The sequence below is a fragment of the Colobus angolensis genome, unplaced genomic scaffold (genome assembly GCF_000951035.1).
Source record: "Colobus angolensis palliatus isolate OR3802 unplaced genomic scaffold, Cang.pa_1.0 Scaffold244, whole genome shotgun sequence".
NCBI classification, from domain to species: domain Eukaryota; kingdom Metazoa; phylum Chordata; class Mammalia; order Primates; family Cercopithecidae; genus Colobus; species Colobus angolensis.
In genome coordinates this window covers 2131012-2147392 of record NW_012115644.1, presented here as the reverse complement: position 1 = coordinate 2147392, position 16381 = coordinate 2131012, and the positions used below count along the sequence as shown (strand labels likewise).

Here is a 16381-nt window from a genome sequence, read left to right as displayed (position 1 = left end):
TAAATGTCTTCTTTTGAGAAGTGTCTGTTCATATCCTTTGCCCACTTTTTGATGGGGTTGTTTTTTTCTTGTAAATTTGTTTGAGTTTTTTGTAGATTCTGGGTATTAGCCCTTTGTCAGATGGGTAGATTGCAAAAATTTTCTTCCATTCTGTAGGTTGCCTGTTCACTCTGATGATAGTTCCTTTTGCTGTCCAGAAGCTTTTTAATTTAATTAGATCCCATTTGTCTATTTTGGCTTTTGTTGCCATTGCTTTTGCTGTTTTAGTCATGAAGTCTTTGCCCATGCCTATGTCCTGAATGGTTTTATTTTTTTTAGACAGTGTCTCACTCTGTCACCCAGGCTGGAGTGCAGTGGTGCAATCTTGGCTCACTGCAACCTCTGCCTCCCATGTTCAAGTGATTCTCCTGCCTCAGCCTCCCGAGTAGCTGGGATTACAGGCACATGCCACCTCGCCCGGCTAATTTTTGTTATTTTTAGTAGAGACGGGGTTTCACCATGTTAGCCAGGCTGGTCTGGAACTCCTGACCTCGTGATCCGCCTGCCTTGGCCTCCCAAAGTGTTGGGATTACCGGCATAAGCCACTGTGCCCAGCTCATTTAAATTTATTATTATTATTATTATTGTTATTATTATTTTATGAGATAGAGTCTTGCTGTGTCACCCAGGCTGGAGTGCAGTGGTGCAATCTTGGCTCACTGCAACCTCCACCTCCCAGGTTCAACAGATTCTCATACCTCAGCCTCCCAAGTAACTGGGATTATAGGCATGTGCCACCACACCTGGGTAATTTTTGTTGTTGTTGTTGTATTTTTAGCAGAGGCAGGGTTTTGCCATGTTAGCCAGGCTGGTCTTGAACTCCTGGCCTCAAGTGATCCTCTTGCCTCCCACAAATCATTTTTAATTACTATATTCTAGCACAGGGATCAGCAGTTTTTGCCTGAAAAGGACCAAATAGTAAATATTTCAGATTTTGTGTGCCATATGGTCTCTGTCACAACTGTGTAACTCTGCTTGCTGTGGGAGTAGGAAAGCAGCCATTGACAATAAGTAAATAAATGGGCATGGCTATTTCCAGTAAAATTTGCTTTATGGAAAAAGGCAGCAGCTGTGCTTAGCCTGCAGGCTTTTATTTCCTCACACTTGAATTCAAAAAAATCTAGTCCATTGTTTAAAAATATTTCAAAGTTTAACCAATAGCTAGTTGTTGACCCTCCTTAAAGGTTTTTTGCTATTATAAACCATACTGGGATATATATATCTTTGATTATTTCAGTAGGATAAATACCACAAAGAATTGGTACATTTCTAAGGCTATTGATACATAAAGTGTACACATGCACACACACATGTGCATGCACACACACAACTTTTGCCTTTATACCTCTTGGAGTTATTTGTATTAAAAATGTGATATATCCCTTTGGATTTCTTATTTTTACATAATTTCCCTCCTCCTCCCCCATAAATGGTGTCACACTCTGCTTTTGGTTAATTAATCTGCTCTTTTAACCTACCAGTGTATTTTGAGAATCTCTCCATGCCAATGAAAATCCATCAGCCTCATCCTTTTTAATAGCTGTCTGATAATTTCACTGAATAGATTCTTCATCAATAGATTTTTACTGGAGTACACTAATTGTCATCAACTATTCTCAGCACTGGGGATACTATCTAAGCAAAACAAAGTGCTTGCCCTTAGAAGAGGTTTTTCGCTGGGGAAGACAAAAGATGGACAGGCCAGGCATGGTGGCTCAAGCCTGTAATCCCAGCACTTTTGGAAGCTGAGGCGGGTGGATTGCTCAAGCCCAGGAGTTTGAGACCAGCCTGCACAACATAGTAAAACCCCATCTCTACAAAAGATAGAAAGAGATGGACAAATGTATAATGTCAGTTGGTGATAAGTACTATGGAGGAAATAAGGCACATGAAGAGGATGGTAGGTATTCTGTGTGTGTGTGTGTGTGTGTGTGTAGGGGAGTGGTTTATTTAATTCAGGTTGTTCAGGGAAGGCCTCTTTTAAATAGACAGCTGATCACCTGATGGAAGGCTTTTACATACCTGGGGAAAGAGCATTCCAGACAGAGGAAATGGTAAATGTAAAGGCCCTGAGGCTGAGGTGTGCTAGGAGTTTTCCAGGAACAAGGAGGCCACCTGGCTAGAGTGGAAAGAGCAAGGGCAAGGTGGTAAGAGTTGGAATCAGAGAGGTAGCAATGTAGGGCGTTTTAGAGATGTTGATCTTTACTCTCAGTAACATGGTGCATCACTGAAGAGTTTTTGAGAAGGAATGCCATCATTTGGCTTGTATTTTAACAGAATCACTTTCGCTGCCTGTAAAGGGACAAAGGTCAAACCAAGGAGCCCATTAAGAAATCGATGTAAGTATGTCACAACTTATTACTCAAATCCTCTCCTAGTAAACATCTAAGTTATTTTTGGTTTCTTTCAATTAAAAATATGCTGAAATATTGGGAGTTTTTTGGGTTTTTTTTATTGTGGTAAAAACATGTATAACATTTACCATTTTAGCCATTTTTGAGTGTACAGTTCAGTGGCATTAAGTACATTCACAGTGTTGTGTAACTATCACTACTATTTCTAGAAGTGTTTCGTTATTCCAAATAGAAACTCTGTACCTAATAAGCAACAACTTGTCATTCTCCCTTTCCTTTAGTCACAAGCTCTGTTCCGTTTGTCTTTATGAATTTGCCTATTTTAGGTACCTCTTTTAAGGTGAATCATATATTTGTCCTTTTGTATCTGGCTTATTTAACTTAGAATAACATCTTCAAAGTTTACTCAGAATTCCATTCCTTTTAATAGCTGGATAATACTCCATTGTTGCATATATCACATTGTTTATCCTTTCATCTGTTGATAGACACATAGATTGTTTCCACCTTTGGGCTACTGTGAATAATACTGTGAACACTGATGTGCAAATATCTGTTTGAGTCCTTGATTTCAATTTATTTGGCTACATATAGAGGAGTAAAATTGCTGGATTATATGGTAATTCTTTTGGGGACCCAACATGCTTTTCTCCACAGAAGCTGCACTATTTTACATTCCCACCGGCAACAATAAGGGTTGCAATTTCTTTTATTATTTTTTAATGGGTTCTGTAAATGGCGAATGCAGCATCTTTATATCCTCACCAACACTTGTCATTTTCTGTTTGTCTCTTCCGTAATAGCCACCCTAACGGTAGTAAAGTGTATCTCATTGTGGTTTTGGACTTGTACTTTTCTAATGACTAATGATGCTGAGCATCTTCTCATATGCTTTCTGGACATTTACATATATTCTTTGGAGAAACGTCTATTCAAATCCTTTGCCCATTTTTGAGAGTGGTTGTTTGGTTGTTGCTGAGTTGTAGGATCATTTTAGATATTCTGAATATGAATCCTTTATCATAGGGGTCCCCAAAACCCAGGCTGCAGACTGGTACCAGTCCATGGCCTGTTAGGAGCTGGGCTGTATAGTAGGAGGTGAGTGGCCTGTGAGCATGCATGACCGCCTGAGTTCCACCTCCTTTCAGATGAGTGGTGGCATTAGATTCTCATAGGAGTGCTGACCCTATTGTGAACTGTGCATGCGAAGGATCTAGGCTGCATGCTTCTTATGAGAATCTAACTATTACCTGATGATCTGAGTTGGAACAGTTTCGTCCTGAAATCATCTCCCTCCTCCCTGCTGGTCCGTGGAAAAATTGTCTTTCACGAAACTAGTCCCTAGTGCCAAAAGGTTGGAGATGACTGCTTTATCAGATATAGGATTTGCAGCTATTTTCTGTCATTCTGTGGATTGTCTTTTTGCTCCCTTCATATTGTAATTTGATGCAATAAAGTAAATTTTGATAAATTTCAGTTTATCTGTTTTTTATTGTCTATTCTTCTGATGTCATACTTAATAAGTACACAGTCCAAGGTCATAAAGAGCTTCATCTATTTCTTCTAAGAGTTTCATAGTTTTAGCTCTTAAATTTAGGTCTTTGATCCATTTTTTGCATTAATTTTTGTATGGGATATCAGGTAAGAGTCTAACTTCATTCTTTTGTATGTGGATTTCCAATTTTCACAGAGCTGTTTGTTAAAAACACTATCCTGCCCAGGCATGGTGGCTCACACCTGTAATCCCAGCACTTTGGGAGGCCAAAGCAGGCAGATCACTTGAGGCCAGGAGTTCAAGACCAGCCTGGCCAACATAGCGAAATCTTATCTCTACTAAAAATACACAAATTAGCTGGGTGTGGTGGCATGCACCTGTAGTCCCAGCTGCTTGGGAGGCTGAGGCACAAGAATTGCCTGAACCCAGGAGGCAGAGGTAACAGTGAGCTGAGATTGTGACACTGTGCTCCAGCCTGGGTGACAGAGTGAGACTGTGTCTCAAAACAAACAAACAGACAACAACAACAACAAAAACAGCAATCCCTCCCGCCTGCCCCAATCCTTTCTCCATCTAATGGTCTTAGCACCTTTATTGAAAATCAACTGACTATATATGTGAGAGTTTATTTCAGGGGTCTCTATTCTATCCCATTAGTCTATATGTCTGTCCTTGTGCCAGTACCACACTGTTTTGACTACTGTACATTTGTAGTAAGTTTTGAAATAAGGAAATATGAGTCCTTCAACCATTCCTTTTTCAATACTTTTGGCTATTCTGAAAAATTTGGCTATACTGACAAACAATTTGGCTATTTTAGTCCCTTGAGATTTCATATGAATTTTTGGACAGGTTTTTCTGTATCTATAGAAAACACCATTGATATTTTCATAGAGATTGCATTGAATCTGTAGATTGCTTTGGGTAATATTGTCATCTTTACAATATCAAGTATTCTAATCCATGAACATGGGATGTCTTCCCATCTATTTAGATCTTTAATTTCTTTTAGCAATGTTTTGTACTTTCAGCACACAAGTCTTTCGCCTCCTTGGTTAAATTGATTCCAAAGTACTTTATTCTTTTGATGCTGTTATAAATGAAATTATTTTCTTATTTTTTTTTCAGATTGTTCATTGTTAGTGCATACAAACAACTGATTGTGTGTTTATGTCTGCAAATTTGCTGCATTCATTAAACAGTCTAAAATTTATTTTTTTATTTTTAAATTTTCATTCAGACTCATATGATTTGAAATCTAAACAAGTTTTTCTGTTGAATTTTTATTAACATATAAGATCATGTCATATGCAAATGGTTAATTTTACTTGTTCCTTTCCAATTTCAGTGCCTCTTATTTCTTTTTCTTGCTTAATTGCTCTGGCAAGAACTTCCAGTATTATGTTGACTGGAAGTGGAGAACTGGGCATTCTTCACTTGTTCCTGATCATTCTTGACATTTCCCTTTTAGGGGAAAAGGTTTTAGTCACCATTGAGCATGATGTTAACTGGCTTTTTCATGATAACTTCCTTATGTTGAGGTAACTTCCTTTTATTCCTAGTTTTAGTTTTATCATGAAAGAATGTTGAATTTTGTAAAATGCTTTTTCTGCATCAATTGAAATGATCATGTCCTTTTCACCCTTCATTCTGTTAATGTAATGTATTATGTTGATTGATTTTCATGTTAAACCATCCTTGCATTTCAGGAATAAATCCCATTTGGTCTTGTTATATATCCCTTTTAATATGCTGCTGAATTCAGCTGACTAGTAGTTTGTTGAAGATTTTTGTGCCAATGTTTATAAGGGATATTAGTCTTTTTTTTTTTTTTTGTAGTGTTTTTGTCTGGCTTTGGTATTGGTGATAACTCTGGCTTCATAGACTGAATTAGGAAGTGTTCTTTCCTCTTTCTGGAAACGTCTGAGAAGGATTGGTTTTTATTCTTTATTTTTTGAGACAGGATCTTGCTATGTTGCCCAGGCTGGAGTTCAGTGGTGTGATCACAGCTCATTGCAGCCTTAACCTCCCAGGTTCAAGCAGTCCTACTTTGTGCCCAAGTAGCCAGGACCACAGGCATGTGTCACCATGCCCAGTTTGTTTTTTTTATGTAAAGATGGGGTTTTGTTATGTTGTCCAGGCTAGTTTCAAACTCCTGGGCTCAAGTGATCCGTCTACCTTAGCCTCCCAAAGAGCTGGGATTACAGGCGTGAGCCACCATGTGTGGCTACTTTTTCCTTAAATGCTTAGTAGAATTCACCAACAAAGCCACAGTTCAGGGTTTTCTTTGTTGGAAAGTTTCTGATTACTCATTCTACCTTCCTGCTAATTAGAGGTCTGTTCAGATTTTCTATTGCTTCATGATTCAATACCGGTAGGTTTTGTGTACATTTGTTCATTGTACTCTTATAATCCTATTTCTGTATAATCAGTAGTAATATCTCCACTTTCATTTATGATTTTAGTAATTTGAGCCTTCTTCTTAGGCAGTCTAGCTAAAGGTTTGTCAATTCTGTTGCTCTTTTCAAAGAACCAGTTTTTCATTTCATTGATTTTTCTATTATTTTTCTATTCTCTATTTATCTCTGCTCCAGTCTTTATTATTTCCTTCCTCCTGCTAACTTTGAATTTTATTTGGTCTTCTTTTTCAAGTCCCTTAAGATCTAAAGTTACATTATTGATTTCTTCTTTTCTAAAACATACGCATTTACAGCTATACATTTCATTCAGTGCTGTTTTTGCTGCTGTTTTTGCCGCATCCCATAGTTTTGGTATGCTGTATTTTCGTTATTTGTCTCAAGATACTTTCAAATTCCCCTTGTACTTTCTTCTTTGATCCACCGGTTAAGTGCGTTGGTTAATTCCCACATATTTGCAATTTTTTTCAGTTTGGGCAATTTCATTTTATATAGCTCCAGGAGAAGTCTTGTCACCACTTCTTTTGTAAAGCCTGCTATACAAAACAACATTGAACACTTATTTCTGTTTTTGAACTGAACTCTGATATAATTTAATCTCAAAATGCTCTTGAGAACAGCCCAAACTCTGATATTCTCTCCAATATTTAGGCAGGTTATTAAAAAATCAACTCACTAGTTACTGGTGAAATACAGTAACTTTGTTGGTAGTACAGGATGGTACTAAACACATTGTGTCGCTGTGCTGGATCAGCTGTAGTTATTAGGTTGTTGCAAAAGTAATCGTGTTTTTTGAAATTAAAAGCAATGGCAACAATCGCAATTACTTTTGCACCAACCTAATACTTGGGACTAGGATAACAGGATCACTTTTAATCCCATGGTCAAGGGCACCATAGACTAGTGAATGAAATCTTCTCTATTAGAAAAAAGACATTTCCACACTAGCAATTCATCTTTCACTTTTCTGGAAGTTTCTGGAGAGATTACGGCCAAACCATGTATCTGATTAGTGTGCACAAATGTGGGAAAGACAGGCAGACTGGGGGCTATGGAAACATAATCTTAACACATATGACATTAAAACTCATTAACAGTGAGTATGCTTTATTCTAACAAATTTGTGGGCTCAGACACTTGAGGATTCTTGAGGATTCTTTTGCCTTCAGGAGTCAACTTTTGCACTAGGAGTCAACTTTTCTCCCCTTTGAAATGTAGTGAATTGTAATTTTAAGAAAAATCTGTAGCATGTGACAAAGAACCTGGCCCAAGGACAGTTTCCTTCTGAAACTAATTTCCTAACAAAACCCTAACAAACGGTGATGGTGACCATAGTAATTATGACAGGAAAGCAGCAAGCTGTAGCCCACAAAAACAAAACTCAAGTTCTAGCTCTAACATTTATGAACCCTTTCATGTCATAAAATGAGGTCACCTTCTCTTGCCTTGCTTACTTCACAGGGTTTTGTGAAGATTAAAGAATGTATGTCAAGCGTTAACTGTAAAATGCTGTTTGATTACAGGTGCCACATATGGATTAAATGTGCATTTTATATATATATATATATATACACATAGTAATAATCCATTACTATCCTAACATATTAGTAATACAGTATTACGCTTTTGATATTCTTATGTACTAGAAGAAAATAAAATTTACATGTCAGTTTCTGAAGCATCTATGACTTTACTTACAAGCCCACAAGTTAGCCTGGTTCCTGTTTCATTGGACACTGGGAGAAGACACAAGACTCCTGAGTCAGAGACAAAGGACTTCATTATGCATAGCATAGCAGTAGCCAAAGTGTCAGCATGGTCCCTTTGGCTCCCTTGTCTCTCCAATCCCATGGGGATGACTTGGAGAGGTCAAGACAGATGTTACATATGTAGTGGGTTTGCACCTCAACTGAGGACCACTGAGCTTGGCGTTTTTACTGCTTTACAATAAACAGAAAAAAAAGACTTCTCTTATTTAGGGTGATATGCTACCTCATTACTTAACATTGCTTACTGCAAATACAATCCTGAGAAATGGCCTGGGTAACAGGAGTTAGGGCCTTGCACTCAGCATGCCCAGCAAAAAATGTGCTGGACCTTTGGATGAGATAAAATTTGATGTCTATTTTGCGATTTTGCTAAAATATTAAATAGAAAATAATGGTAAAATCCAGTGACAATGCATCCAGAAAAGCAATTCACTTCTACTTCTGAAACATCTAGCTGGCTGTGAAGGCCCTGACCAACATTTCTTAAAACTTATAAACATTTCCTAAGACTTGCATATATTTTATGCAATTGAATTTATTATGATGTGACTTAGGAGTTATGGACGAGTCTTACAGTGCAGACATTCCCACTTTGATGTCAGGAATTTTATGTATCAGCAGCTCTAGTGCATGGCACACAGAATCACTCAAATGGTTTGTGAACATAGTCTAGTTTCCTGTCTTCCTATGTCTCAGCAGGAGATTCAAAATATCAGAGAAAATGAACATTATTAAAAGTTATGGCGACCTCTTAATAGCATGATCATCTATCTGGAGAGACTGAAGGCATTGCACAGGGTCAAGACTGTAATGACCTGCAATCAAAAAACTTTACAGACTTGAAGCTGAGTCCGTCGTTAAGTAGGCATATGGATCATATAGATGATACTTTGCTACCTTTAAATGTGGTGGGGATGGGATGGGGGTCGAAGTAAGTGAATTTAAATTCACTTTCTAGTGAGACTAGCATCTAATCCTGGTGGCAAAACTTGTTTGGACACACCACTACACTCTGATTCTAAAATCAACAGCTGTGAGGTAGAGATCTCAAACCAAGCATGAATGATCACCATTCTTTTTTGTTTCAAAGTGGTTTTATTACTTATGAAACTTGCCCATGATTAGTGTGATTGAAAATGCCACTTTAACTGCAGTTGTAAAGTTCCTATTGATTCCTTGGTGGAGTAAGAGACAGAGTACTACTTTAAAAGACTTCACCATCCTCAGCACTTCCAAAAATGCCCAGAGAGTTTTATTCTCTCATAGGAGGCACACTCAAGAGCTTTTGTATGAAGAAAACAAATGGAACCCAGAATGAATTACCCCCTTAGTAAAAGTTCCTGTTAGTCCCTTGCACGACGAACAAGAGTTCACATTAGTTTCTTGCACACTGCATTCTAGATAAGGGCAGCCTTTGAAGCTATATGGCCAGCAAAATCAGCATGCCAGTGTTTCCACAGGATAATCAGAACATCACTGTGATGAGCTTTTCATCCAAGGTCTGAGTGGAGGTGGCAGAAAAACTATTCTGATCTATGCTCTATCATTTCTAGACAATCCAAGGATAAAGCATGGACTATCTCCTGTAACTTACACTTTGAACCTTATTATCTTATCCTATTCACTTCACCCCACTGAATTGCTTTTACAAAATTTATCTTGGAGGAGGGGCATTTGCCATCAGCAGGTTCAAAACCAACTTTCTGCACCTTGCCGTTGCAATGTCTAGCAAACTCCAGTTGAGGACATTACTTTAGGCTTCTGTCTTGTGAAGGCATAAGGGGACATAGTGACAGAAAGGGGTCTGCTTTTCATGAGTGACTTTGTCCTCTTGTGAACAGTGAAAATCAGAATCATGGCATGTGTGATTTTCTTCTCCATGAATGACCTTGTATTGTTCTGAATTATTTTTCACCTTAAACCCATTAATTGAAAGTTATTACTTTATTTTAAAAAGTCTTTGAAGAAAATATCCCTCTTGTGGTTTTAACAAGTACTCTAAAACTAGAACTCTTTTAAAAATGACACATTTTGTAAATGGAAAGAAATAGTAATAATTTTGAAAAGACTGTTGATGTCATTGTGGTTTATTAGGTAAATACAAAGTATAGGCTCTTGCATTTTTAAAAAAGCAAACCAAAGAGATTAGAAACCAAGTAGACATATCCTCTTTAGAAGAGAAACATAAATCAGTTTCAACAATTAGGCACTTAAAAATGTAAATGTAAGACAACACTTTAGAAGTATAAACTATAGTTACACTCCTAAATTCCTCCTGAAATGTTTACAAACACAAAATCACAAGCATGGAAAACAAATTTCCTCTTTATCAAAAAAGGAACCTGAATTTGAATCCAATGTGATAAACCAATGATTAAGGTACTGGTGGGTAGGAGTAAAGAGCTTCTGAAATTTACATATTTGATTAAAATGTAAGCATTTCATAAAACTATCACAATAGCATACAGTAGATATCATAATGAAAAATATATGTCAGGAAAATAATGAATTCTAGACTTAAAATTTTACTTTACAACAAGGCACTTAACACATTGAAACAGTACAGTAAATTTCCAAAAGAATGCAATTGGCTACCTCTGAAACCTTAATAATATTTCTTTTGTGAATATACGGTAACATAACCATACATTTTGCAGCATTAATCGTTGCATAGGAGGTAAATTAAATAATGAATTCCAACTTGGCAATTAGATAGTTTTTGTTCATCATTTCCTCTTTTTCTTTTAAAGGACAGTTTTACATAATTCCACAATAAAGCACTCTTATCATTCATGATTTATTTAGAACATAGCATAATGAGTAAGAAAATAAATCAGAACTTATAAGGTGTGTATCTGTATAAAAACTTATCTTTGGGTACCATTGACATGATTTTCAGTGTTTGGGTGTTGAAGTCAAGAGCACTTCTTTACAGAAGAAATATTTTCAGCAACTGAGTCAAAGGAGTTAAATTATTGCAACACAAGGACATTAAAAACAAATACTAAAAATCTTTATATATATAAATAGAAAAGCCTTCAACACATGGCATGTAACTTATAATATGCTTGATTTAAACATGTAAACTCATTAAGAAATTCCTTCTCACACTTCCTTACACTACAGAGGCTAGTGCATTAAGATTGGCTTAAAGTTTTAATCAGTTTTACAGTGCAGAACAAAAAAAAAGAATTAAGAAAGAAACGTTCAAACTATTTAAGGGGCAAGATATGAACTTTCAATGAAAAAAGAAACTGCGTGAGTTCTGTCATGTAAAAAAAACCAAGACAACAAATTTGGTGTTTCAAAGTAAACAAAATATAGGTCATTATAAAGGGAGACACTAATGATTGTGATCATGAGAGGTAAAAATGTTCTACAAATTTTCTTTGATCAAATGCATAAAAGGTTGAATTACATGTGCCTATCATCTGAGCACATTTTACCTTTGGGAAAGGTTTAAAATGCTTTTAAAATAATTCCTTTCACATGATACTTTCAGATTATTGGCACACATAACAGAAAACAAATGCCTTTCAAAAACTTGAAAACAGGCTTTTAAAAGTGGTGTTTGCATTCCAAGTCATAAAGTATATTGCCACAAGGGGGCACTGGTAATACAGCAAAGAACCCTAATGCAATGTCATCCACAAACCAGAGTAGACTCAAGGCTCACTCTCAAAACAGCCTTCCTTCCACAGCAAAACTTGTTTCCCAAGATGCCAGTAAGTTAAGTAACAAATTCACAATTAGTTCAAGTGGACTCAGGAAAGGATGCTTTATTTTCAGATCTAGTGGACGAGTTCAATGATAGGATCTGAGAGAACTTCATTTGAAATCATTTAGAAAAAATGCGGCATACTCTATAGGAATTACATGTTATAGGTATTTCACAGACAACCTAAATTACAGGAAAAGCTTCAACAGGAGCACAGACTTTAAAAAAAAAAAAAAAAAAGGATAACAAGATATGTATCTTAACTGGCAAAGAATAGGTGCTCCAAACATTTATGATTTCAAAGGCAAGATCATACTTGTTTTATATCCCAAAGTGGCACATTGGGTTGAAGGTCAAGTTTTCTTTCCTACATGTAAATGGGTTTTACTATTTGTTTTTTTTCCCATCCTGAAATTTTGATTCTCCCACCCTTATTTGCAAACCATGGACTTCCTCAACTGAATGACAGAGCTATACAACACGTGCGTGTAAAGACATGGCAGTGGCCGCATTGGCATCGCAGGTGTTTTTAAAGTTCTTTAAAAGGTGATGGGGTTTTTTTAAAATTAAAAAACTGGATTACTTGACTAAAATCCAAGGCTTTCTGTTTCAGGGGTCTGTAGTAATTGGTGCACTATTTATTTATTTATTTATTAAGTTTAAACACTTTTTTTTATTCAAGAGACGAAAGGTGGGTTATCCAGACACAGCTGAATAAGGCTGTAAGGTGTATCAGTTTGTTTTATTTGAATTAGAGGCTCAAGGAAAACACCAGTGTTAGGAGAGCAAAATTCAGGCTTCTGTGTCAGATGATTTTCTTTATAATTGGGCAATAGGAACTTAAAAATCAGTGTTTTCAAGCTGAACACCTTGTTCTTGCACAAGTGTTGCTATTTAATAAATGAATATAAGTGAACATTATATAGAATTATGTCTAAACTCATCAGGTAAACTAGGCATATGCTTATTATTGGTGTATTTAATAAGAAACACTGGAAAATTCAGTGTGCTTCAAAGCCTGCCAAGAATGTTTGGGGTTTTAATTCTTGTTTAAAATAACTGAATTAAAGAGTCTTGCTTCATGACATTAAATTCAACTACCTTTCCTTTAGTGATTATTCTACGACACACAGAAAAAGCCATTCTGAAAACATACACAAGATTTTAGCACCGAAGGATGTTGACCCTTCTGAACGATTTGCATTGTGCTTTTCTCAAGCAATTTAAAGGTCAATTTTGTGCAGTCAAGGCTGACTAGTTTATAATGATAAATTTGGGAATGTTTTCCATTCTAAATGAAAGAAAAATTTCACCTTCAGTATAAACATAACTGCCTCCTTCTACCCGCACTGGCCTCTCCACCCTCTGCCCTAGTGTTGATAACTTTGCAACCTTAAAACTTTTCTAAGGTTTCTAAAAGTCTTGCAAATTAACCTTCAAAAGTAGTTAAGAAATTAAGCCAAGAATTATCTAAAAGATCCAATAGCATTAAATAATGCACTAAATCTGATAACATTGAATCTGATCAGATTTTTTTAATCCATTTTTTTGGCATCACCTTAAAGAAATTTAGAAACAGTCATCCCCCTTCACTGTGTAGCTGTAACTAACACACTGATTCCGAGAGTATATTATAGTGCAGCACCACGTTATTTTCACAGGGTAGAAGTAAAATTACTCAACTGTGGCATATGTCCTTAGGACTAGTTATGAGAAGCTAAGTCTCTTGCTAAAAGCAAGGGTACATTTTTAGCAAGGAACTTTCAGGTTCCATCTTGGTTTTTCCATAAAGTACAACATAAAAAGGAAGAAATCACCTTCAATGAAATTTGACCAAATATACTTCTGTGCTCCAATTAGGAGCCCTAAAATTGATCTCACACCAGGGCCTGGCCTGGAAGGGAAACAGGCTCATCCCCCAAGTGGCGTGAGCCTCAGTTGACACACATGTGTTTTCAGCCTATGCTAGAAGCGTTGACTGCCCTGGGGCACCAGATCCAAATTTACAGGGCAGACAGCATCTAAGTGTGTACTCAAGGGCCACTCAGTAGCAGAAACCACCTCATGTTTCCTGTGTATCTGTCATAGAGATTTTAAAGTGAAACGTTTACACACATGTAAAATCTGTGGGGTGTGTGTCAAATACTTTCATGTTTACTTGGATCAGCTTTCCTTTTTAAGATAAAATGATCTTTTAAAAACAAAACAAAACAAAAAATTAAAAGTGATACAGCGCGTTGGGTGGCAGCAGCAGTGTGCACTCCTGGACTCAACCCTAACTTTCCATGTGACAGGGTAGACACAAAATTCACCCAAAGCTGACGCACAACCCGTGGATCTTCCCCTTGCTAAACCTAATGCTAGAAACCACTCTCAACATTAGGCTGTTCTATTTACACAGTGGCTGTAGATGTCCAGATATTTTATTTAAAATATTAACACATTCTTCTGACCTTGGGAGGAAAAATATCCTGAAAAAATTCTGAAGTAGAGGGTTTTGGTGGAGAAAGAATAAAGAAAGGAGGAATATGTTCTTTGGCACCTCTTTAACAAGCTCATTAGTAAAGTCCCAGAGTGGGGGCCTGTCACCAATGAATGAAGAGCTGCAAGAGAATGTATCTTTCTCGGGATGAAGAAGAAAAGCAGTCAAAGGGTAATACTTTGTTTATCTTTCTATTCATTTACACAAAATTTGGTCCATTTCTTCATTTACCAGTCAGTTCTCCTAAAATGAAAAACAAAACTATACCTTTGGTTACAGCGTTAACTCTTTTGGTGTAAGAGCTGATGCCTTTGTTTTGCTCCTCAGGTTGATTTCTCATTGTCTTCACCAATCTTCTGAACCCGTGAATACTTTTTGCATGATGATTTGAAGCAGCCAGGAGGCCAAGACAGCGGCCAGGAGAAGCAGCAAGGAATTGAGCCTTGTACATTTTTCTCAAAAAAATAAAAGATGGGGAACCACCATGCTCGAGATAAGAAATTAGTCTGTGAAGAGACCTTCAAGTTCTGCAAATGGTAGAAAAAAAGTAAAATGAAACATATCTTTCTCAATTTGCATCCTAATTATTTTCTTAAATTGGCATTCACTGTAACCTAAGGAAAAGAGAATTCAGATCACATAGCAGTAATGATTTTCATGTCCTTTCCCTAACTCTACCATGACTCCGGTCCCCTAACACACCTAGGTGTCTTTCCTTCCTTTGTGGCCCATGCAATTTCTTCTGCCTGCAATTCCAGTAAGAATGGAGACTCTGGGAATGGATGTCAGAATTACTCAGGAGGAATAATTTTCAGGATGTGTGTGTGATCAAATCTAGGGGTCAAAGAGTGAAAGAAGAGCTCAGAAGGTTGAACACATTTAAGAGGAAAGATGAAAATTTTGGTTCAGTGTTGTCAGCAGTCAACTAGATGGAAGTGTAAGAAGGAAGATGGAAATAGGAGACTATAAAATAGAAAACGGAGCTACAAAGAGAAATAAAGTAATCCATAGAAAGAGCATTTATTAGTGGACACCAAGAGTTGGATGTCGATCCTTTGGAAATGTTGTATTTCAATTGCTCACAAATTCTCCAAATTGAAAATATGGCAAGTCTATTAAAAGATAAGTAAGTCATGGTACACAGACCAACTCTATTATACCAAGGACACTTACCAAGACCAGGAAAAAACAGAGACTGGGAGGAATAATTCCGCCCTGGGACCAGAGGAAGAGAGCAAGAGTTATAGAAAAAAGAGGTGGCATTTGAGCTAGCTCTTTAAGTATGAATGGGAGAAGAAAGAAAAGGGTATCTGGAAACAAGGAAGCAGCAGTAGCAAATGAGGAAGAATCAGAAGGGAAGCCAGAGAGCACCATTATCACCAGAGGATATACCAAATCATTCATAAGCTATTTAGTTTGTGATTTTAAACAATAGCTGCTATCAGCCGGACAAGGTGGTTCATGCCTGTAATCCTGGCATTTTGGGAGGCTGAGGCAGGAGGATCACTTGAGGTCAGGAGTTCAAGGCCAGCCTGGCCAACATGATGAAACCCTGTCTCTACTAAAAATACAAAATAAAAATTAGCCAGGCGTGGTGGGGTGCACCTGTAATCCCAGCAATTTGGGAGGCTGAGACACAAGAATCGCTTGAACTTGGAAGGTGGAGGTTGCAGTGAGCCAAGATTGCACCACTGTACTCCAGTTTGGGCAATAGAACAAGACTCTGTCTCAAAAATAAAAAAATAAAAAAAAATAGCTGTTACCTTCTCCTTAAAATTAATTTAAGTTGAAGGCAGGGATTATGTCTTACCCAGCTGCACTACAATGCTTTTACAGAGAAGGTTCCTAAATTTTAATTTAGTACATATATTTCTTCATTCTAGTATAAATTACCTGAGTTAGTGATGCACTGTGCTCCATAACCTTATGGCATCTTTATCCATAAATGGCATTCATATTTGTGAAGTTCTTTGCTTTATTTTAAAAAGCAGTAATGGATATATGTTTAAGTGAATGTGGCAATATCAGTTTTCCCCATTAAGCTATCTAAAACCCCACGACATGAAAAGGGTCCACTGCATTCAAAGCAAAGAAATTATTCAAGCAT

At 37.0% G+C, this 16381-nt stretch overlaps 1 protein-coding gene and 1 long non-coding RNA gene across 4 annotated transcripts in view; one reads left to right on the top strand and one right to left on the bottom strand.

Moving 5' to 3' along the window:
• LOC105514395 overlaps positions 1 to 16381 on the top strand; it is a 70270-nt gene that overhangs the window by 7024 nt on the left and 46865 nt on the right. The gene's annotated exons all lie outside the window — the stretch shown is intronic.
• Positions 12508 to 16381, bottom strand: part of SGMS2 (sphingomyelin synthase 2) — an 88465-nt gene continuing 84591 nt past the window's right edge. For all 3 annotated transcript variants that reach the window (XM_011945723.1, XM_011945724.1, XM_011945725.1), the window contains one exon: positions 12508 to 14801. In XM_011945723.1, coding sequence (XP_011801113.1) covers positions 14598 to 14801 — 204 coding nt within the window. In that variant the 3' untranslated portion in view covers positions 12508 to 14597. The remainder of the gene's footprint in view (positions 14802 to 16381) is intronic.